This window comes from Myotis yumanensis, unplaced genomic scaffold, assembly GCF_028538775.1.
Source record: "Myotis yumanensis isolate MYYU_CA2020_CCGP unplaced genomic scaffold, mMyoYum1.0.hap1 SCAF_8, whole genome shotgun sequence".
Taxonomy (NCBI): Eukaryota; Metazoa; Chordata; class Mammalia; order Chiroptera; family Vespertilionidae; genus Myotis; species Myotis yumanensis.
The window spans coordinates 10,111,055-10,135,310 of record NW_027223759.1 but is presented as its reverse complement, the minus strand read 5'-3'; the positions used below and the strand labels follow the sequence as shown (position 1 = coordinate 10,135,310).

General features: G+C 41.9%; 2 protein-coding genes and 1 non-coding gene across 8 annotated transcripts in view; 1 reads left to right on the top strand and 2 right to left on the bottom strand.

The window, feature by feature from the left end:
• SUMO1 (small ubiquitin like modifier 1) overlaps window positions 1-5,299 on the top strand; it is a 29,549-nt gene extending 24,250 nt beyond the window's left edge. The window contains exons 4-5 of the mRNA XM_070421872.1: window positions 1,521-1,592; window positions 4,460-5,299. Coding sequence (XP_070277973.1) covers window positions 1,521-1,592; window positions 4,460-4,528 — 141 coding nt within the window. The 3' untranslated portion in view covers window positions 4,529-5,299. The remainder of the gene's footprint in view (window positions 1-1,520; window positions 1,593-4,459) is intronic.
• The window catches only part of KIAA2012 (KIAA2012 ortholog), a 115,001-nt gene that overhangs the window by 16,980 nt on the left and 73,765 nt on the right, over window positions 1-24,256 (bottom strand). For 5 of the 6 annotated variants that reach the window (XM_070421871.1, XM_070421869.1, XM_070421867.1 and 2 more), the window contains exons 11-18: window positions 20,052-20,142; window positions 18,420-18,585; window positions 16,491-16,608; window positions 13,997-14,337; window positions 11,906-12,108; window positions 10,927-11,099; window positions 9,880-10,099; window positions 8,041-8,199 (exon numbers count right to left, since the gene is read on the bottom strand). In XM_070421871.1, the coding sequence (XP_070277972.1) occupies window positions 8,061-8,199; window positions 9,880-10,099; window positions 10,927-11,099; window positions 11,906-12,108; window positions 13,997-14,337; window positions 16,491-16,608; window positions 18,420-18,585; window positions 20,052-20,142 (1,451 nt within the window). In that variant the 3' untranslated portion in view covers window positions 8,041-8,060. Of the gene's footprint in view, window positions 1-6,868; window positions 8,200-9,879; window positions 10,100-10,926; window positions 11,100-11,905; window positions 12,109-13,996; window positions 14,338-16,490; window positions 16,609-18,419; window positions 18,586-20,051; window positions 20,143-24,256 lie in introns of those variants that run through there. The other variant, XM_070421865.1, reaches the window with a different exon arrangement.
• Window positions 14,986-15,092, bottom strand: LOC139015844 (U6 spliceosomal RNA). Its single transcript, XR_011472501.1, has one exon. It is a non-coding gene; the product is annotated as a U6 spliceosomal RNA (small nuclear RNA).

The window sequence follows — 24,256 nt, the reverse complement described above, 5'->3', positions numbered from 1 at the left end:
ATTGAAAGATAGTTTTAATTTTTTGATGTTTTTGGGATGGTGTTTAAGCAGTCAACGAAAATCTTAATATATTAGGTATTGAGCAAGACTTTCATAATACTTGTGGACTAAATAAATGATTCTTGATTTGTATTTATTAGTTATTTCTCTTTAAATTAGCATTTCTCTCACAGTTTTGTTGAACAAATGATTAGAAAAATATATTTTAATATTTTTTGTGATATTTATAGTGCTCTGTATGCCATCACAGGTTTATTGTAGCGTATCTGGATAGCTACTGTGCTTTACCAAATTTCTATGATTTAATCTTTTTTTTTTTTTAAATATATTTTATTGATTTTTTTACAGAGAGGAAGGGAGAGAGATAGAGAGTCAGAAACATCGATGAGAGAGAAACATCTATCAGCTGCCTCCTACACACTCCCCACTGGGGATGTGCCCACAACCCAGGTACATGCCCTTGACTGGAATCGAACCCGGGACCTTTCAGTCCACAGGCCGACACTCTATCCACTGAGCCAAACCGGTTTCGGTGATTTAATCTTTTAAAACCAATTTTGCTTGTGTAGCTGGAAGCTAGTAAGGGTGCTCATCCAATTTTTGATTTTATCTTTCACTAGGGACCTGGTGCACGAAATTCGTGCACGGTGTGTGTGTGTGTGTGTGTCCGTGTCCCTCACCTCAGCCTGCGTCCTCTCGCAATCTGGAACCCCTTGGGTAGGGTCCCTAGGCCTGGCCGGTGATCAGGGCCTCTTGGGGCTTTCCTTCCCCCGGCAGCCAGTAGCTGGCCCCGCCCCCGCCCCCGCCACTGCTTATCTGTGTGGCGTTGTCCCCCCCCTTCCCCCCACCACCGGTCGCCTCCCTCTGCGGGCAACAGGCGTGGGGTGTGATCACTTGGCTGGCCTGGGCCTCCTTCTGCGTGGCAATCGATCGCAGAGCCCCCCCATCAATTGCCCTGCAGAGGGTGGCCTGGGCCTCCCTCTGTGGGGCGATCATAGGGCGATGGTGGGGCCCCCCGACTAACCGCATTGCACCCGCCTTGGCTGGCCTGCCTGGTGCCAGTGCATGTCATAGCGTGGCCATCCTAAAGGTCTAGATGGTTCTGCTCTTTGGTCGTTTGGTCAATTTGCATATACGCTTTTATTATGATAGATATACATAGATGTTAGCTTACAGATTTCAGAGGAAACTATAAAATAGCTGTCAAGAGCAGAGGCTTAGAATAGATTTAGCCTTAAATTTTGGCTAGCTATTGTACCCTGTTTATACCTTTGATTCCCTAGCTGTATAATGAAGAAAGGTGACAAACATTTATGATTATGTATGTCAAATACTTGGAACAGGGAGGACCTAGCAAATAGCACTCAATAAATTGTGATTATGATAGGATTAGCTGTCTAGTTTTATGTTCTGTGTGTTCTGTTGAAGTTTTTGTTTGCTTTTTGTGCATCAAAGTTCTTATTTCCTCTAAGATTTGTATGTATACATATTTATATATATATATTTTTTTGCCTTTTTAGGGAGTTCCAATGAATTCACTCAGGTTTCTCTTTGAAGGTCAGAGAATTGCTGATAATCACACTCCAAAAGAAGTGAGTAAAATGTCTTCTTTGAGTTAAGAAAAATTTTAAATTCTGCATTGAATGATTTGGTTCACTGGTATTAAACTGCCCACTTCTTTTTTTGTTGTTGTTATTAAACTGTCCACTTCTTGAATATTCTTTGATTTAAGTGGTATATCATTTGTCAGAGAGAAAGAGAATCTTTTGAATTGAACTTTCCATATATTGCCTTCAAAAGTGCCAATAAAGAGAAAGGTTGAAAGTAAAATGGGTACTGAGGCTGTCAGAAGACACTTACTATGTCTTTTTGAAGATGGACAGATGTTCCTCAAATTTGGCAGATTTCTGATACACTTTCATGGTGATGGTGACCTTTATGGTTTGATTTTGACTTTTTTAAAAAAGGTTTTTTTTTTTATTACTAAATTTTAGAGGCAAAGCGGGAGAGGGAGAGAGAGAAACATCAGTATGAGAGGGAAGCATCGATTGGCTGCCTCTTGCAACCCCCTACCGGGGATCCAGTCTGCATGCAGGCATGTACCCTGACTGGGAATGGAACTGGCAACCATTTGGTGCACTTGCCTGGCCAGGGCTCGATTTGACTATTGACCCATTTCGAGAACTTGATACAGAAGCTTAGTATATATTAATATATTTGGCTATGTCACCTTGATTTATGTTTTTAAGTGCGTCTGTGTCTTCGTTTTATCATAGAACCTGGTTTGTTTTGTTTATATATTCCTTCAGTTTGGATTTGTCTGACATTTCCTCATTATTAGATTCAGTTTTGTATTTTTGGTACGCGTGGCACAGAGTGAAGCTGTGTACTTGAGAGTACATTACACCAAGAAGTATGTGATGACCATTTGTCTTGTTGTTGGTAATACTAACTTTGGTGACTTAAGGTGGTAACTGCTAGATTTATTCATTGTAAAGTTACCATTTTTCTTTTTAATTAGTAATTTGTGGGGAAATACTTTAAAACTGAATATTCTTCTTCGGTTATTGGCCAGCGAGGGCCCCTTCAGGTTGGTGTCTGTGTTCTTTTTAACATGTCTCCATCTTTTTAAAATTTTTTTTTAAAAAACATATTTTTATTGAATTCAGAGAGGAAGGGAAAGGGAGAGAGAGAGAGAGAGAAATATCAATGATGAGAGAAAATCATTGATCGGCTGCCTCCTGCACACCTCCTACAGGGGATTGAGTCCGCAACACAGGTATGTGCCCTTGACCGGAATCGAACCCAGGACCTTTCAGTCCACAGGCCGACACTCTATCTACTGAGCCACACCGGCTAGGGCTTTAAAAAAGTTTTTATTTTGAAATAATTTTCAACTTACAGAAAAGTTGCAAGAGTAGTACAAAAAAATTTTACATTCTCCCACCTAGATTCACCTGTTTTAATATCGTTCCACCTTTGCTTATTATTACTTCCCTCCCCTCTTCTCCCTCCCATGTATAAGTGTATATATATATCCCTTGAACCACTTGGGAGTAGGTTGCATGTGCCATGGCCATTTACTACTTAATATTTTATTTATTTATTTGTTTATATTTTACTACTTAATATTTTAGTGTGTATTTCTTAAGAACAAGTATATTTTATGTAACCACAGTACTGTTAATCAAATTCAGGACACTTAATACTATTAGAATACTTTAAGCTACAAACTAATTTTGTCATTTGTCCCAATTATGTCTTTTATAGTAAATTTTCTCCTGTCCAGTTCCATGTCAACATATTTTACTCAAGTGCCTTTTTAGTCATCTTTAATTTAGAACATTTCCTCAGCTATTCTTTGTCTTCCATTACATTTATAATTTTAAGGAATACAAATCAGTTGTTTTCCAGAAAGTCCTGGATTCGGGTTATGCATTTTTGAATATATTTTATTGATTTTTTACAGAGAGGAAGAGAGAGGGAGAGAGAATTAGAAACATCAATGAGAGAGAAACATTGATCAGCTGCCTCCTGCACACTCCCCACCAGGGTTGTGTCCGCAACCAAGGTACATGCCCTTGACTGGAATCGAACCTGGGACCCTTGAGTCTGTAGGCCGACGCTCTATCCACTGAGCCAAACCGGTTAGGGTGGGTTATGCATTTTTGGATGCAATACTACATAATTGATGATGTGTCTTTCTCAGGGTGTAGTATCTGGAGCACATGAAGCCCTTTATGGGTGGTGGTAATTTTGTAAAAAAAAAAAAAATGTTTTTATTAATTTTAGAGAGAGGGGAAAGGGAGAGTGATAGATAGAAACATTGATGAGAGAGAAACTTCAATCGGCTGCTTCCTGCACACCCCCTACTGGGGGTCGAGCTGCAACCTGGGCATGTGCCCTGACTGGGAATTGAACCGTGACCTCCTGGTTCATAGGTCGATACTCAATTACTGAGCCACACTCAGAGAGAAACATCAATGTGAGAGAGAAACATCAATGTGAGAGAGAAACATCAATTGATTGCCTTTTGTACATGCCCTGACCTGGGATTGAACTTGCAGTCCTGGTATGTGTCCTGACCGGAAATAGAACCAGCAACTTTTTGGTGTATAGGATGATGCTCAACCAACTGAGCCTCTCTGGCAGACTTATTTAAACTATTAAATACATGTTCCATTAGATTTTAAACTCCTTTAAGGTTCTGTTCAATAAACACTTAAGTTTTATATGGTCAATAAGCTGGGAAATGAAATTGATTAAGCAAAATAATAAATGACTTTATTGACACATCTCTGTGTCCTTAGATTAAAGGAACCAGGACTCTTAGTCTTAGAACACTGTAACTTGGATCACCTCTGTATCCTTTTTTCTTTAAAACTGTGGCCACATAATTGCAGCCAATTTAAAAAAACAGTGCTTTTATATTCTAAAATATTGTTCTTTTCTCTTACAGCTGGGAATGGAGGAAGAAGATGTGATTGAAGTTTATCAGGAACAAACGGGGGGTCATTCAACGGTTTAGATATTCTTTTTATTTTCTTTTCTTTTCCCTCAATCCTTTTTTATTTTTAAAAATAGTTCTTTTGTAATGTGGTGTTAAAATGGAATTGAAAACCGATGCCCCCCATCTCTTTAAAACATCTGGTAATTTGAATTCTAGTGCCCATTATTCATTATTGTTTGTTTTCATTGTGCTGATTTTTGGTGATCAAACGTCAGCCTCCTTCATATTGCCCTCTCCTTTTGAAATATGACGTGTGTGCACAGGGAGGCCACCTTTTTCAGGACTGTGCATTTTCAGGCTTGTGATAAATAAGGTCGACCAATGCAAGTGTTCATAATGACTTCTAATTGGCCCTGAAGTTCTAGCGTGTGATTGCTTCACTCCTGGACTATGACTTTCAGTGGGAGGTGGAAGTTTTTCAGAGAACTGAACTGTGGAAAAATGACCTTTTCTCAGCTTGAAGCTAATTCTAAAATCTGAAGGTCTGGACCAAAAGAAGAAGAATATCAGGTTGGAGTCAAGATGACAGATGAGGTGAGAGTAAAGACTAACTCCAAAGATGGCTTCACTGAAGAGAAAGCATTTTAAGAGTAAAGAAAAATCTTGTCAGAAGATCCCAGAAAAGTTTTAATTTTTATTAGCAGTTAATAAAGTTATTCATGCAGAAGTGTGTGCAACAGAACACTGCTCTTTTTGATTTTATTTGTACTTTTTGGCCTGGGATTTGGGTTTTAAATGGACATTGTCTGTACCAGCTTCATTAAAATAAAATGTTTGTAAAAATCTTAATTAATGTTCCATTTTATTTTTATTGTATAGAAAGAAAAAAAATGGCCGAAACAAGACTTTCTTGCATAATACTGGAAATTATTGTTTGTATATGGAACAAATAAATTTTTCTTCAGTACTGTACAGTGATGATTGTGACTTTGAAGCACTGAAAGTTACTGAAGTGCCTTCTGAATTAAGGATTTAATTAAGGCCACAATACCTTCTTAACTGCTCAGTGTTCTGTGTGTGTTTTTAAAACTTGATATTTCTGTATGGTGCATATATATGACACTTACTCAGTCATGTTGAATAAATGGGCACGTCAAAAATTCTTAATTGATTTATATTGATAATTTCAGTTTTTCCTCTAACCAAATGTTCTCTGCTTAAGGTTTGGTATATTTTGTTTATTTTTCTTTCATTTCTTTATATCTTATATATTTAAACTTAAAATACCAAATTAGTTTCTATTAGAGGGCTTAACCTTTTAAGTTTTATTTATTTTTATTGATTTTTTTAGAGAGAGGGGAGACATCGATTTGCTGCCTCCTGCACGCCCCTTACTGGGGATCAATCCTGTGCCCTGACCAGGAATTGAGCCATGACCTCTTGGTTCCTAGGTCAATGCTCAACCACTGAGCACACCAGCTGGCTAACCTCTTAACTGTTTAATAAATCACAGAATTTAGTATATCTGTGCAAACACGTAATCCAGTTTCATGTTATCCCAAATAGAATGCCATCTGAACATTTGAGAAGAGCAAATAAAAACCTATCTCTAATGCATTTTATAAATTGTTATAAATTCCCTAACCAGGTCACCTGTTGAAAAATAATTGGCTTGCCTTATAAACCTATATCTAGCCCTACCTGAAAAGTGATTTGTATTATACATGTATAGTCTAGGTAAATTAGAGCTTTTAGACCATCACCTGGCATTTATTACATTACTGTATATTCAACAGTGATTAGAAATTAGGCCCATTTGTAGAAAATATTCACTGAGTTGCATATTTGTATCAGGCCCGAGTAACAAACCTGATAGGCTATTTGAGCTATCCAGAATACATGAATATGTAGTTTGGTATCTTATTTTTGTTTGCATCTGTGAAGGATCTCAGCACTTAGGTAGTAGAGCTTAGCTACTGGGAAATAACTATTTTGTTTGCAGTTAATTGAATTCTTCTAAATGCAATGCATTCTGCTATGGTTAAAATGTGCTTATCTGGTGTAGTAGTGTTGATAAAATAGGCCTTTCACAGCAATAATTTAATAGCATATCAGATTTGGACGGTAGCTTGAAGAACATTTAGTGTAGCCACTTTACATAGTGCTTGACTGCAACATCCTAAATTTGTAAAAGAAGGAAGAAAATAAAGTCAGTAATGGTAATTTCCATGATAGGGATGTTTTCCTTGAGTGTTCTTCTGTTCTTGGTTAAATTACTTGAGATACTCCTTTTTCATGTGATAAAGTATTAATGAATGAATGAATGAATGAATGAGTAAATATGTAAGTAGGGTCAACAAAGTTGAGAAGAAGTGCATGACATTTAAATTCGCTATGACTAATAGCCAATGTTTGGGTCATTTTATTGCTATTTACATAAAACATAGTTAAAAATAAGCATCAAGTCTAAAGTTCAACAACACAACAATACAGAATCAAAATTATGTTTGACTTCTGGATTGTAGAAGTGCAGTTCCTGTAGGAAGCAAGTACCTTACAGACATTAGTGGGAAATTTGAGGGAATCAGTTTTTCAGCTGTGGACATGAAGTATAGCATAGGGCAAAGGAAATTTGTGGGAAAGTTCAGGTTCAGATAATGCTTGCTTTGGTATCCTTTTGTAGATCTTTGCTGAGGCTCTTTCCTCCTCTTTAATAATCATTCCATGATCAATCCTAGATACTGATAGTGTGATTTTTTAAAAAATGGGACAATTACGTGTGTGGTTTATTCTTCAAATCACAGGTGGGAGCAAACCTTAAATTTGTTCTAAAACAGTGCTGTCCAATAGAATTTTCTGTGATGATGAAAATGTTCTATATTTGTGCTGTTCAGTATGGTAACCAATAAGCCACATGTGGTTTTTGAGCACTTGAGTTGTGGCTAGTGTGACTGGAGAATTGAGTGTTTAAAACTTATATTTAAATAGCGACGTGGTTTATTGGACAGTGCAGTTCTAGAATCTATACTTTGAGGGTGTGAGATTACTCTCACAAAGCAGCTCATATTGCTCAAATGAACATTTATCAATTGATTACCTTGTTTTAAATAGACATTAGATTTTTAGGATGAAGTGGATGTGGTTTTGCTTTATAAAGACAATATAATAAAATTCTTAATATATGAATGAGCTGCTCTTAGCTAAATCAGAATCTGCATTACAGAATTTCCATTTACTTGCAACTTTTTCACACATTAATGAAAATGAAGTATTTGGACTAGCCTAAGATTATGTTAGTGCCTTACTAACTGAAATTTCCTAAAATGCAAACAAATTATGAAATTTTGGGTCAATTTTAGGCACCAAAGCTTCTGAATTGAATTCATGTGATGCTAGAGGGTAAAGGATTTAGATGAGTGAAGAGTTTAACTGGGTTGAGTAAGGTATTCGTGGCAGGGAGGATTGTTGGGAATGGGATGAAGTTAGGTGTGGGTTGATGTGAACAAGACGAGATGGAACTAACTGGGTTCAATATGGAACATCATTAGAGAAGGAAGTTTCTCTTTTTCTTTTACCACCTCCCAACTTACTTTTTAGTTTTCTTCTAGCCTTAAGGTCTGGGTATTTGTAGGAACTGGAAGTAAGAGTAGACCCATGGTCTGGAAATGTTGTGTGCCCACTGCAGGCCATTGGCTTCCTTGTGGAGTTCTTGATAGAAATGAAGATGTTTCCTCAAAGCAGACTTTTGCCTAAGGAGACAACCCCACCCAAAATCCCAATACTGATTAAACATCCTGGAAATGGTCCTTAGAAGCTAGTAGAAGAACTTTGGATTTTAGTGATCAATTAGACTTGGGACTACTGATCTTGCATTTTAGTGTGCATCTTGCATCATACTCTTCATTTAGTTACATATGAGGTTTTTAGTATAATGAGCTTCCTACTGGGAAAGTAAAAGGAAAGGCATAATTCTCAGTTCTTAAACTTGTATTGTGGAAGGGACTGCCTTATTTTAGAGGGAAAAACAGGCCAGAGAAATTCAAGTACCTGAGCCAGTATCACAGTGAAGAGGAAATATAGGCAATTGGCATTAAATTCTAACCCTGGAGTGAAGCTCTACTCACACATCCCTTTACTGCTCAGTTTTCTGTTTTCAGCTGTTTGCATGAAGCCTTACAAAACTGCTCAACTGCCCCTCAGATGACCTGTCAGTTTTCTTTTTGTGAAAAATTGGAACTCCAGTAGCTTGCTTTTGGTCTCAATACTTACGAATCCAGCCCTACTGCTATGGCATGTGGAATATATAATTTTGAAATTGAATCAAGATTTCACCAAAGATCCATTTTGTACTTCACACAACAGATGAGGCAAGTCCAAGAGAGGAACAACTCAAGGTTAGGTGGGAAACCCTGAAATAGAATACTGGCTGCCTTCTCTCTCTGGTCCCCTAAAGAGCATTAGCTTAGATGCAGCTTAGAGAGTCGATTAAAACCATATTACCCAAGAGATCCTATTATCAGAAAGATGCACTGAGCATCACTATTGTATGAGAGTAAAGGGGGGAATGCCGCTGGCCCCTGATTGGCTCTGTGCCTTTTCTCCTGACAAGGCCCTTGTGAGTTCTGGTTTGCGTCTCTCTCGCCAACCTCCTCTGGAGGTATTCTTTGTGCCTTGTTCACTTCCTTCCAGCCACGCTGACTTTCTTTGATGCTTCTAACATGCCAGTCTCATTCCTTTCTTTGGCTCTTTGCACTTCCGGTTTACCTGCTGAAATATTTTTCTCCTAGATGTTTATGTGGCTAAGTCCATGTCATTCAGATTTCACCTGATGTATCTGAGAGATCTTGCCCTGGCCAACCAATCTAAACTAAGGCTCCTACAAGCCTATCAGAGGTTTAAATTTTTTTCTGTATAGCATTGCCAGCTAAATTATAAATAGATTTGCTTAGGGTATGTTGCCAACCCGCCACCCCTTCCCCTAGCAGGTAAACGGCATGGTAGAAGAGACAGCTCTTCTAACTCCTGAATTCCCAGTATCCAAAGCAGTGTCTCTGTTCCCAATAAATACTTCTTGAGAAAGGCAGGTGGTTCAGACTTGGGGGAGGGGAGAGTGTTTTCGATCTGGTCCTGGCACTGCCCCTAACTCACCCTCTGGACCTGATCAAGATCCTTCCTGCCTTTGGGCCTTGTTTTTCTCATCTGTAAACCAGAGGCTGGGATCATCTCTGAACTCCCAGCTTCAATACAAGTTCTGTAAGCCCTGAAGAAATTCTGTGACATGGTAGCGAAAGACTGTATTTTAGTTCTTTCAAACTGTGCTCAGGAGGGTGGGAAAACTTCACTTGCCCGAGGGCGGTGCAAGCACCAGCACCCGGCAGTGAAGCCCTTGAACAATCCCCGGACGTAACTGTTGCCCACGCACCCAGTACCTGGCTCGTTCGTGGGTTTGTTTCATGGCTTTCTCCAGAGCCAGCCTTGCTGCTTCCTCTTCCTTTTGCCTCCTCTCCTCTGCTGCCAGCCGGGCCTTCTCCTCTGCCTCCTGCTTCTGCCGTTGGTACTCTAGCCGCTCTTCTTCAGCCATTTCCACCAGGCGCCTGTGTTCCTCGGCCAGCTTCATTTCCAGTTCCTGCTGCCTTTGCTTCTCTGCCTCTGCCGAATAGAAAAGGGGCTGGTCTCAGCAGGGGTCTCTTTTGGGGAACACAGTTCTCGGACCCACCTCCAGCCTGTGGTTCCCCAGGATTCCCCAGGAGAAGTGCGGCAGCTTACCCTCCAGCAGCCTGCCAGGTCCTCTGGGGCTTCCCTGGGGGTGAACTGACTGAGAGTACTTAATCAAGCACCTACTATGTGCAGTACACTGTGCAAGGAACAGAAAGCCTTGGGGGAGAATTTTCCAGAGCCTAGTGGTCTCCTGAGGTGGTATGCAGATGGGTTGAGGAGAGGGGATTGGGTCAGGGTCTGGAGAAACTTGGTGCTTACTCAGCTGGACTGTCCAGTCCAAAGAGTGCCAGACGCAGAAGTTTCTCTTCTCAAAAGTGAGGCTGTAGAGATTGCCCACATCAGCACTTGAAAGGCTGCCCTGAAGCTATCTAGAGGTTTGAGTGTTTCCATCTGCTGGGGAAGGAAGCTGGGAGCAGGGCTCTGTCTCTAATTCAGGCAGCTCCTGAGCAGCATGCAAAGGGCAATGGGAAGGGCCGGGTCTCTGTTCAGGGGATTCCTGAGTTCAGAGCAGGAGCCAAGAGTCGTTTCCACAAATGAGTTGTTTTTTAAAAAAAAAAAAAAAAAAAACACACCTCAACTCACTATAGTCACACATTTCAGTTATCTTGGAAAGAAAATAGCTCATACATTTACAGTGCTTCACACACTAAGCCAGGATAGGCACAGCTCCTGGGAGGTGCAAATGAACACTCAAAGTGGGAGAAAGATGCTTCTGCCCAGATGGACAGGAGGGGCAGAGCGCTCCAGAACCCCCTCACCAGCTCGCGCGGCTTCCTCCTGCTGCTGCTTCCTCTGCAGCGCTTGCAGCCTCCTCTGGAACTCCTCCTGCTGCTGCCGGGCCCTCTCCTGGGCCGCCTGCAGCTGGAGCCACTGCTCTCTCTCCTCCTCCTCCTGCCGCTGCCACTCCTCCTCTTGTTTCTGTTTCCTCAAGCTGAGAAAACACAAGATGATCAGGGAAATGGCAGGAAAAACGGGCATCCTCGTAGGCCAGTGATGGCGAACCTCTGACACGCGAACTCATTTTTTTGGTTGATTTTTCTTTGTTAAATGGCATTTAAATATAAATATCAAAAAAATATAAGTCTTTGTTTTGCTATGGTTGCAAATATAAAAAAATTTCTATATGTGACACGGCACCAGAGTTGTTAGGGTTTTTCAAAATGCCGACACGCCGAGCTTGAAAGGTTCGCCATCACTGTCGTAGGCTTTGCAGGCCACGTGGAACATCCCCCTCAGAGGAGACTTGGTTTTCCCCAGGGGAAGCGAAGGCCAGGACACCTGGAACTGGCCTGGAACTGGAAGCCCGGCTGTTTCAGCACAGCTCTGTGCTCTGGGGTGAGGGCCTTAAGTTCCCAGAACTTCCTTTCCCACTTTCATGACACGGATTTTAAAACTCCCATCTCACAAGGTTGCTATGAAGATTGAACGAAGTGAGTCAAGGCCCATGAACAGGTCTAGTGTAAAGCAGACAATGTGGGCAGAGCTCAACAAATGTTTTCTTGACCGATTCGCAGAGCCCTGCCTAGAAGGCTCCGTGGACCTGCAGTAACCCCTAACGACCAACACACTGCATATTTTCTTTGGTCCAGGTTATTCCTAGTCTAGCTGAGGATAGAGCAAATGAGACACGCTGCTTTACTTCGGGGCATGAGCTGCAGAACCAACTTCAACCCTTAACATGGCCTTTTCCTTCTGCTTCCTGACATGGCCATGGCCTCGGGCTGCGGCTGGACCCACCAGATCTCCTCTGCGCGGCGGCGCTGCTCCAGCTCCAGCTCCTCCTCCATCTTCTTTGCCCTCTCCAGCTGCTCCTGCTGAAGCCGTCTCTGCTCCTCCTGCTCCCTTCTCTTCCTCTCCACCTCCAGCCGTCTCATCTCGGCCCTTTCTGCTCGCTGCCTGTCCCAGAGAGCTTTCTCCTGCTCCCTCTTGGCCAGGAGATCCTAAGGAACCAGAGAGTTCTTAATGTGAAGGACTACAGGGAGCTTGTTTCAGCAGCGAGCCCCCTCCGCCCCAGATGAGGTCGTCTCCATTCTGAGATGGAATCATTAAGTTGTGTCCACACTCTGACCTCAGCCGCCTAAACTGCTGCCACCAGCGTGGGCTCTGGGATCGGACTGACCTGGGTGCAAGTCTCTCTCTTGCTTGCTTCAAGATTTGGAGACCACAGCTTCACTTCTCCAATACCATCTTTCTCTTGGGGCCATGATTGGGATTAACTGGATAGTGAAAGTGTCAACATAATGTTTGGCACAGAATGTTTGTATGTCTAGCCTTCTCACCCCCAGCTGCATGATAGAATCACCTGAGGAGCTTTGAAAAATTACCTGAGACCAAGGCCCCACCCATTTCAATGAAATGATCATATTTAGGGTTTAAAAAAGCATCTCTGATGAAGCCAGGGCTGAGTACCCCAGGTTCTAGATAAAGGCTATTCATCAGGGGCAGTCTTAGGTAAAGATGGGTCAGACTCACATTTCATTCCAGACAAACCCACTTTTTCCATGAAAGGTTCTTTTTTCTCCCTGCTGCCTCTTTGTCAGTCAGAAATATGCCCATGAGAGGAAGCTCGAAAGGCAACTCTTCCATGTATATCCAACTTGGGGTGAAACTTCCTTGCTTTTTAGCCTTTGCAGAGGCAGCATGGAGCTACGGGTTGACAAAAAAATCTAAGAAATTCTGATAATCCAGCAGGCCCAGAAAAGCTCTGCACACAGTTTGAAATTTCCATCTGCTGTGTAGAGCAGAATTCTGTAACCGAGGCAGCTGGGAGGACTAAGACCTATAAAGCAAACATCTTTCTGAAATCCTTTTTGGAAGACCATGGGCTATAAAATAAATACATAATAATTTAGAATAGTGACAAGAGTTCTGATTTTGGAGTCAAAGGACCTGGGTTTAAGTCTTGGCTCTACCACTCAATGGTTGTATAATCCTGGCAACAGACTTTTAGCTCCTTCAAGCCTCAGTTTCTAGGTCTGTAAAGTGGAACTAATCATACCTAAAAGTGTGGCTGTAAAGATCAAATGAGACTCAGCAGAGTTGTACCATATGCATGTAACGTAGGCAAGTTTAACCACAGGGGTTCAACTGGGTGTTTTTGTAGAGTTTAAAGATACTTTTTTGGGGGTACAATATTTTTAAATGCAGTTCAGCACTTTCACCTCAGTGGAAGAAATAGCTGAGGAAAAATTGGCTGTTTTGGTCTTATTGAGAGATGTACCTGGAAGGTATTACTTTTGGTTAATTGCAGGGATTTTCAAGGGTAATTTTCCTTATGCTCACTTAGTTTTTCTCTTAAATACTTGACATTGGAATCAAGGCCCCTGGAACAAAGTGGCTCTTACATGCAAAAGCACCCTGTAAAGGCAGGTGTGTGGAAGCCACCTGTGGGCCAGCTGTGGGCCACTGAAAAGCATACTAGAAAGGAGGTATCTCTATCGCATTTGGAGGCAAGCAAGGCATGAGCTTCAGGCCAAGTCAAGAATATGTGCTGAACTCTGATGGCCTGAACCCACTTTTCCTTGTAACTGTGAGGCCTGTACCCCTTACAGATGGCTCCTGTGCCAACTTCCTGCTCTTTAAGGGGGGGTACATGCCCTGGAAGTTGGGGGGCCTCAGAATGCATCATTGCAGAGGGCCTTTGCCACCCTATGACTTTGACCAGGTCTGGCTTCTTCAGAAAGTCAGTAGGCACCAAAGCCTAATAAGTAAACCATTCTGCAGTCGAGCCGTTTCTGTAACAGCAGTAGAATGTGGGCAGTTTCCCCACTTCTCCGTTGTACCAGTGAGGACAGAAGTCCCTCTGGCTAGAGCGACATTGGATCCTACCTTCGGAGGATCCCCGTGGCTTCTGTCTTCTTCCGATTCCGTGTTTCCTGTGACAGTCACAGTCGGGGTGGGCGGTGATCTTCCATCTATTGAAACCTGGCTCTCCTGAGCATCAGCTCTGGGAGAAAGCCACGGCTCCTCTCCATCAGAGCCCGAAGGAAGGAAACCTCTGTCAGGGGTGCCTTCTTCTGTTCCCTGAGCGTCGAAGACACCAGGCCCCCTCAGCTCCGCTGCTATTTCCCGGCTCCTTTTCTTCTGTGTCCTTTTCCTTTTGACGCCTGATTGTTTTCCTTTGGGAATTAGCTCTGGTTTCTTTTTAGCCTTTGAGTCCTTCGACTTTCCTGGGTGAGAAGAGTTAGGGACAGAGGTGTGGCTAAGTAAATGTGATCTCTATGTATCCTTTTCAGTAACTTAAAACAAATACACACACACACACACACACACACACACACACACACTAATAATTATGACCACCTGACGTTTGTAGGCAAATTAGCTATAATTTCGCACTGAAGTTGCTAGAGGGCCAGATCATTACAAAAGTCTGAATAGCTCAACATACCTAAGTATCGTTGCTGATCAAGTTCATCCTATCATGTTGATGGCATATCCCAATGGAAATGGCTTCTTCCAACAAGACCATGAGCCATGCCACGGTGCTTGTATTGTGCAGGAGTGGTTTCAAGAACATGAGGGAAATTTTACCTTGCTTAGGTGGCCCCCACAATCACCAGATCTCAATCCAATTGAGCATTTGTGGGACGAAGTTAAAAGAGCCATCAGGCAGCTGGTTCCACAACCACCAAATCTCACAGAACTGGACAGTGCTATTCATCAGGCATGGTGTCAGATTGCTCGCATCACCTTTCAACATCTCGTGGAGTCAATGCCAAGAAGAATCGCCGCAGTATTGAAGGCAAAAGGTGGCCCAACGAAGTATTGATGGGGTGGTCATAATAATCTGGCCACTCAGTGTATATATACTAATATTTAATATGGAACGCTTCACAAATTTGCATGTCATCCTTGTGCAGGGGCCATGCTAATCTTCTCTGTATCGTTCCAATTTTAGTATATGTGCTGCCAAAGCGAGCACAAAAGAGCATATATATGTATTTTTTTTTCTTCAGAGAGGAGGGTAAAGGGAGAGAGATAGAAACATCAATGATAAGAGAGAATCGTTAATTGGCTGCCTCCTGCATGCTCCACTGGGGATGGAGCCCACAACCTGGGCATGTGCTCTGAGAATCGAACCATGACCTCCTGGTTCATGGGTCGATGCTCAACCACGGAGCCACACCAACCAAGCCTCCAGTAACTTTTTCACGCCAGTGTGCAATGGAATCTCATAGGAAGCAGATTCCTGATTCCCACTCCTAGAGTCTGATTTGGTAGGAATCTGCATTCTAACAACCACGCCAAGCGTTTTAAGAAGGGTAGTACACAGGCTACCCTTTGAGACACTGCCTTATTCTACTTGGATCAACTGTAATACAGCAATCTTGCTACTAAAAATGTTCTGTTTCACCCTGACCGATGGTGGGGGCAAGACCTCCAGAGGGGAGGCCTGTGGACACAGCTGGTAGTCACGCCTCCAGAGGCTGGCTTGAGGTGGCAGCTTTGTAACCTGGCAAAGTTTAAGCCTTCCTGGCTCTAAGGACCCTTCCTCAGTTCACCTCTGGGGCTCACAAGTATTTCCTTCTTCCAATCCTGCCACGGCCATCCAAGCCATGGGCTACAACAACATGGACTCAGCCAGACTTTAAAAAAACAAATCTTGAAAATAAATCTGGCCCAGGAGACTATTTAATGCCATCCCTTCTTATATCCTTTGATTTGTTTGGAGGGCATTCTGAATCAGGTGGCCAGAGAAGAACAGGAGCAGTTTTTAGGCTAAAAAAAAAAAAAAAAGTCTTTGGAAGCACAGGAATGTGAATTCCTTGTAAGAAAAATGGTCTCTGGGGTAATCACTCCGAGCTGGTTGCATCCGTTCCCTTCTCAGATGCTCTCCCTGCCCACTTCTCAGATGATGATTTAGTTATTAGGTCATGAGGCCGTGGTCATGGCATGTGTTTGGAATCAAATGGCAGGGTCAGGCCCTGGGTCGACCATGACACTGTTTGATTTTATGCCAGTCACCCAAACTCTCTCAGCTTCAATACTACATGATATAATAGAAGTTGTTCTATGTGTGAATAATGTAGAATAGTATATAATATTTTTATCAAGATGTGGGGGTGGTATGATATCATGTATGCAGAGCTCCTAATACAGTGGGTGTTCAGTAAAGAGGTGCTCATATTATTATCATTCTCTCTCTCAGTGATCACAGGTCTCTAGGCAAGGCCAGTTTCCTCTGTCCCTGTCTTCTGAGATATTGACATGACAACACCGTCTTAGCCGTGGTGGTCTAGGAGACTCAAAACAGAATTTGTTCCATAGGATCCACACTGATTGTCAATGACAACTCCCAGCCCCTAGCATACTCACTTACCAACAACAGTCTTCGTTTCTATGTGGACCTTTCCTTCTCTCTCCCCATTGGGCACCTTAGACTTGTCTGTCTTAGTTCTTTTCTTTCTCTTGACATTGTCAATCGACTCCATCTCCTCCTGAAGGTGAACATGTAAGGAAAGGGACTATGATTCAGGGACCATGATACATGTAGGAAAGGGGGGGAAAAATCAAAGGAAGATTATGTTGAACAAGATGGAATGGCTTTGAATGGAATGCGTGTGGGTTCCAGATGAAGCAGAAGAGCAGGTCTTGGAGAGTGTGGAGCCTAAGGTTCGGCCTTTGATTTTCAACTACGAGGTATAATTTCACAGGAGAAAAGAGGAATAGAGTACATTTTATGATCTGCCCCCTTTTTTTTGATGCTAAATCATGGTCTACAGAGCAGGATCAAAGTGAAGCAGTTTTCACCTTTGATAGATGGCTGTTGCCACGATTACTGGCTAAGTGTTTTAAATCAAAGCCAGCTTTATTCACTGCTGCATCATTTGCTCACTTTCAGGAAGCCTTAAACTTTCCCTGTAGGCTGGAACAACATGGAGGTTCCTTCTAAGAGAGGATGGCAGAGCAGGGTCATAGCTACCCACTCAGTACCTATGATATTGTGACATAATAAGAAATATACATTTGGCCTTCCGTCCTCAGTCCCTGGCACAAAGCTCCTAAAACCTGTAATTTCTGGAGCATAAAGGGAGTATGTTTTGTTATTCATACCAGGCTCCTTTCAACAACACCTGAGATTATGTTAATGAGGAGACTTTTGGAAAGTCCCTAAGGTGGGGGAACTGGTTGCCAAGGGAAGCAACCAGGTGATTAGAGGGTTGGACCTTTTAGCCCCAAACCCCCAACCGCAGAGGGGAGAGAAGGGCTGGAGTTTGAGTTAATCACCCTTCGCCAATGATGTAATCCACCACATCTGTGTAATGAAGCCTCCATGAAAATCCAAACCAAAGGAGTTCAGAGAGCTGCTGGGCTGTGGACACATCCACATGCTGGGAGGGTGGCAGACCCCAAACCCCATGGGAAAGAAGCTCCCGCAGTTGGGAGCTTTGCCCTATGCATTTCTTCATCTGGCTATTCACTTGTGTCCTTTATCATAAACTTTGTAATACATCAGTAATAGCAAAAGTAAAGGTTTCCCTGAGTTTTGTGAGCCATTCTAGCACATTATCAAACCTTTGGGACTGGAGGGTGAGAATCCCCTATTTAAAGCTTGTTGGTCAGAAGCATAGGCAACCACCTGAGACTTGTGATTGACATCTGAAGCGGGGGCAGTCTGTGGGACTGAGCCCTGAGTGTGTTGGGCCTGCACGAACTCCGGGTCGTCAGTGTCAGAACTGAAGCATAGGACACCCAGTTGGTGTCCTCGAGGGCTGGAGAATTGGTTGTTGTGAGGAGAACCCCCACACATTTGGTGTCAGAGGTGGTGTAAGCGTAGGAAAACGGAAGTTTCCTTTTAGTACCTTTGTAGGAATTAGAAACAGGCACCCTGTCCTTCAGGGGGATGCAGCCCAGTGCTGGGGGGCAGGACATGGTGAGCAGGCCAAAGACTGGATTTCAGCTCCAATTCGCTGGCTTTGTCAGGTGCCTTTATATAGTAAGCAATCTACACAGCGATGGTGGGAGCCCTGCTGGGAGCATGAGCCAGGTGGGGCTTTTTGACCAAGGTCCTAGGTCTTTTTTTTTTTTTTTAACATATTTTATTGATTTTCCCACAGAGAGGAAGGGAGAGGGACAGAGAGCTAGAAACATCGATCAGCTGCCTCCTGCACACCCCACTGGGGATATGCCCGCAACCCAGGTACATGCCCTTGGCCGGAATCGAACCTGGGACCCCTGAGTCCGCAGGCCGACGCTCTATCCGCTGAGCCAAACCGGTCAGGGCAAGCTCCTAGGTCTTTACACTCACACGACTGATGCTGGCTGGTGTTTGCTGCTTGGACAATCTTGGTTTTGTCTTCCCTTCTTTTTTTTTTGGAAGAAGAGGTGTGTCGACAGGACCCAACCTCCCTGAGGACTCAGGCCCAGGTTCTGCGAGTCTTCTGTGCAGATGGAATACGTCATCATCTTTGCCCCTTTGAAAAAAGCAAACCAACAGGACCAAACTAAAGAGAAAACTCTGGCGGACAAGGAAGAGAGAATGTGAACATTGACTGAACACCTGTTCTCTGTCATTTCACATACCTGGCCATTTCACACACCTGGCCATTTCTCACACTTGGTGGGCATTTCATACACTTGGCCACTTCACACACTTGGTGGCCATTTCACACACTCAACCATTTCACACACCTGGCCATTTCACACACTCAACCATTTCACACACCTGGCCATTTCACACACTTGGTGCGCATTTCACACACTTAGCCTGAATAAGGAAGATGAGAAAGTTTGGTCTTCCCTTTTGGGATTGTCTCAGGCTCAATTCTAAAACTTAGGTAGCAGGGAAAATAGTTTGCCTCTTTGGGATTGCATGTTTACACCTTCAATTGAATGACATCAGATTATCTAACTGAAATTTCTTCTACCAAAGGCATAGCTGAAAAACAAGGTGACCTTTAAGAAAGATCGCATAAGAAGATGCAACTACCCATCCATTCCTTCATGCCCTTGGAATTCTATTCTTGGTCAAATTCAGCCACTAAAAGGTCAAGTGCTGTGTTAGTTTGAGCCCCAATAGAACTGTTGTCACTGACAGTGTGCCTTGTGGACAACTGACTTATTTTCTCTGGGTGAAAAGGTCATTAGAAACAGCCACATGGATTTCAGGAACAGCGCAGCTACAGCTACAGTGTGCCAGGCCTGGTTCTGGGCACTTTATTTTTTAGCTACATCAGTATTATATTTATTGTGCTGTGCTAGCACAGGGCCTTACTATAGAAACTTCAGAAATATTTGTCCAATGAGGTAAATGGAATTTTCCTGTAAATATATGAGTCTTTAAATCATTCAATGTCACTCTATAAAAACCCACAGAGGTATCCTTTAGAATTTAGGTCTGGGAAAACATTTATTTTCCCTGAGGAACAGGTATGCTGTAAATGAGAACCACAAACCTGACCGTGTTGCTTTTTTCCCTTCCACATTCAGGAATCTCTGTATCAAGCCTGAAAGTCTGCTCTTTAATCACACTGTCTATAATGACTTTTGTGGAGTGTTGGTGTTCTTTTTTCCTTTCCTCCTGATTAAACAATTTTTTTGTTCTCTCTCTCTCTCTCTCCCTCTCTCTCTCTCTCTCTCTCGATGGTTTTTTTTCTGAATTAAGAAAAATAAACAAGCCCAGCCAGTGTGGGTCAGTGGTTAAGTGTCAACCTATGAACCAGGAGGTCACGGTTCGATTCCAGGTCAGGGCACATGCCCAGGGTTGCAGGCTCCATCCCCAGTGTGGGGCGTGCAGGAGGCAGCCAATCAATGATTTTCTCTCATCATTGATGTTTCTATCTCTCTCTCCCTCTCCCTTCCTCTCTGAAATCCATAAAATACATATTAAAAACAAAATAAAAGCAGAGAAACCCACGTCATTCCAACTTTGAACACTTACGCCTTTTGAACAGTGTCTGCCTCAGGCCTCTGGATGTTTTCAGCCCAGGAAGCACTGAGAGGGTCCAGGGTCACACTCCTGGGCTCTGGGTCTGTGAAAACAGAGAGCATCATTCATCAGCAAAGGACAACAGTCAGTGATCCCAAACATGGGAAAATGTCTACCTGGTAAGTAGTCAACAGCATGCAAATTAGAACAGTGAGAGAAGTTATACCTAGGAAATTAGCAAATACTGCAGAAATCAGTGCTGGCACATGACATTAAAATTAGTAAGACCCTTTGGGAAAGTATGTATCAAGAACCAGAGAAATGTCTGGTCTTTGATTAGGAATCTCACTCCTGGGTATTTATCATAAGGAAATAATTCAAAGGAAGAAATAGCCTTTTGTACCAACTTATTTATTACAACTTTATTATTAATAGTAAAAAATTAAAAACAGCTCAACAATGGGAGATTAGGGAAGTAATTTATGATGCATTAATTTAACATTTAAAATTATGGTTGTAAGATAAATGAGCAGTATGGAAGATATTCTACAATGACAATATAAACTACAGTATGTTAGAATTATGTAAAATATATATGTAGATGAATAAGGTCTGGAGGAGAAAATAGAAAAAAATAGATTAGAAGGTTTATGTGTACTTATATTTTTCTTAAAACCCTGTGTGGTGATAACATTGAAAAGGAAATTGATTAAAAAACACACAAATGTTGTTGTAGGAGGAAGGCTCATGCAGTTCACACAGTTGGTTCTCTTTGCTGGGGACGCCAAAGACCATACTGTGTAGCTCTTTTAAAATGAGAAGAATCTCTAGATTAAGACTTCATATTGGACTATCGGCTAGCTTTTATTTTAGTTACTATAAACAATTTTTAAATGACGGAAGATATAGTTTATTGCAAAAATTTGGAAAACACAAAAAAGCATAAAGAAGGAAACCCCGCCCCCCCCCCCCATACACACATAATTATTAGAATGACTAAAATGAAAAAGACTGACTACACAAGAGTTGACAAGGACACGGAGGAACTGGAATTCTCATACACTGCTGGCTGGAATGTAAAATGGTACAACCACTTAGGAAAATAGTTTGACAGTTTCTTAAGAAATTAAATATTAGCCCTAGCTGGTTTGGCTCAGTGGATAGAGTGTCGGCCTGTGGACTGAAGGGTCCCAGGTTTGATTCTGGCCAAGGGCACATGCCCGGGTTGTGGGCTCGATCCCCAGTAGGGGGCAAGCAGGAGGCAGCCAATCAATGATTCTCTCTTATCATTGATGTTTCTATCTCTCTCTCCCTCTTCCTTCCTCTCTGAAATCAATAAAGAAATATATTAAAAAAAAAGAAATTAAATATTATATATATCATGTCATCTACCCATTATACTTCCAGGTATTTTATCCAACAGAAATGAAAGCCTATGTTCATACAAAGACTTGTACACAAATGTGCATAGTAATAGTTCATTTGTAATAATTGAAAACTTGAAACAGCCCATATGTCCATCAACAGGGGAATGATGAACAAACTGGTGTGTATATACAATGAAGTAGTGATACACTCAACAACATGGATGGATCTCAAAAGAACTATGTAGTGGAAAAAAACCAGACAAAAAAGAGTACATATGGTATGATTCCATTTGCATAAAATTCTAGAAAAGTAAATGAATCTATAGTGACAGAAAGCAGATCAGTGATTGTCGGGATGAGGGAGGCTGGAAGGGGTGGGCATGAGGAAATGTTTGGAAGTGATAAATGTTTTATCTCGATTGTGGTAGGTGGTTTCATGGGTGTATACATATATCAAAACTTATATAGTAAGTCTCAAAAGTTCTCCTCACGAGAAAAAAAATTGTTAACTATATGAGCTGATGTATGCTAACTAAACTTATTGTGATAATCACTTTGCAATCTATACATATATCAAATCATTATGTTATTCACCTTAAACTAATACAGTGTTGTAAGTCTATATTCTTATAAAACTGGGAAAAACTCAAAATCACAGCTATGTTTAATGTTTCAATGACAGACAATTTTGTAATTATAAAAAATTAAAATCTAAGGAAAAGCAAAGTTGACTGCATTAAAATCTAAAAAAAAAAAACTTTATTGTTGTGTTACATATGTCTCCCTTTCCCCGCATTGTGCATTAAGATCTTTGCAGGAGCCCTAACCGGTTTGGCTCAGTGGATAGAGCGTCAGTCTGCGGACTGAAAGGTCCCAGGTTCGATTCCAGTCAAGGGCATGTACCTTGGTTGCAGGCACATCCCCAGTAGGAGGTGTGCAGGAGGCAGCTGATCGATGTTTCTAACTCTCTATCCCTCGCCCTTCCTCTCTGTAAAAAATCAATAAAATATATTAAAAAAAAAGATCTTTGCAGGAAAAAAATAAATCGTAATATTGAACACAACAAAACCTATCTAATTGTACAATTTAAATAGGTCCCATTTATATATGTTAATTGTCCCTGGATAAAGCCGCTAAAAGCCTAACAAAATATATATTAATACAATAAAGTGCTTAAAACAGTGCTGGCACCTGGTAAATAACAACAACAAGTACCTCACCCATAATCACTCTGCCCTGATACAACTGCTGCAGAGAATTTGGCGTATTTACTTTCACGTAAATATAGGAATTATACACTAACATTTTAATAGAATTGATAAATAGTGTATACATAATTTTAATGTACTTTTATGTTATTATACTTTCCTGTATCATAAGTATTCTTAAAAATGATTTTAATAGCAGCACAGCATTTCATCATATGGATGTACTATAAGTGACTAAAACCAAACATGTCACTTTTGAAATACTTACTACACGCCAGCATTGTGTTAGGTGCTGGGAATATAGTGGTGAGTAGGACGGACACACACCCTGGCCTCAGGGAGCTTAAGGTCTGGTGGGGAAGAAGGATGTTAACAGCAAACAAAACAAAACTAAAACTAAAAATCTTTTTGAAGGTCGGACTCTAATATTCAATCCCCGTATTTTTCTCATTCTCTTTGAGCAATAGATACTTGCACGAATTGATTTATTTCTTTTCAATTTTATTGAAAGGTATTATAATTTAATGAAAGATTTGAAAAGAAAAAGTCACCCTGCCAGCATCAGTTTCTTAATAATACAGTTAATCCATCTTTCCGTGTTCAGTTGTTGTCCCAGTGCCCCCCACCCCAGAGCCTCTTCTCAACTTGGGCTTCCTCCTGCCGTTCCCACACATTAAGGGTGGCGTATACACCAGCCTGCAGGCTTTGGAGTGGGGACAAAACTGAATGCACAAGGTCGTTGAGGACACGGAGAAGTTGACTGAAGTGGTATCTTGGGATTTGTCTTGAATAGCATGTAATATTAACAGAGCATGAGAGCTGATTATAGTATTTTCGTGATAAGGGGAATTCTGTGAGGGTGTCTTTCGTTAGCATGGCTGGCTCAGAAAAAGCTGTGTCATTGGACATCCACTGCTCCGCACAGCTATTCTGAACAGGGCATGACAGGACCAGCAGAGGGCGCGTTTGTATTGACCAAGAGCTGAGGTTCTACACGGGTGTCATCTCACCATTTTGATTAGAATCGAAACCCTGTCCGTTTTGGGATGGGAACCACAGCAAGGTGATTTTTTTTCTCTCTAATAAAATAACCTGATATTTAGGAAGTACTGAAATAACCAAGGCAGTATTTTGAATTACATTTACAATTTTTCACTGTATTAAAAAATCTGTAAAATATTTTAAGAATGCAGAGTATAGAAAAAATACTGCATCATGATTACCCATGTACTCAGCACCTAACTTTGTGAAATCTTAACATTTTGCCATATTTGATTCACATTTTCCCCAAATAAATAAATAAACAGTCCAAGACTTCATGCTATCACATCCAGTGTCACTTCCCGCACTCTCTCCCCCAGAGATAACCATTCTCTTCAACTTGGTACTTACCAGTTGACAGGGTTCAAAACATGCTATTCCAAAATACGTCACCTTGGCGTATTGTATAGTTTAAGCTGAAGGACCCTGAGAAACAGCGGGTACAGAAAGGACTCGCACCTCCCTGTTCTCCCTGAAGCAGGTCAGGTGAGGGGCCCTCTCTTTAGGAACGGAGCATCCTGGTCCCTGGAGACAGCCATTCTTTCCCCACTGTTTTAAATGCCACTTTTGCCATATGTGAGTGCACCCCCCCACCCCCCGA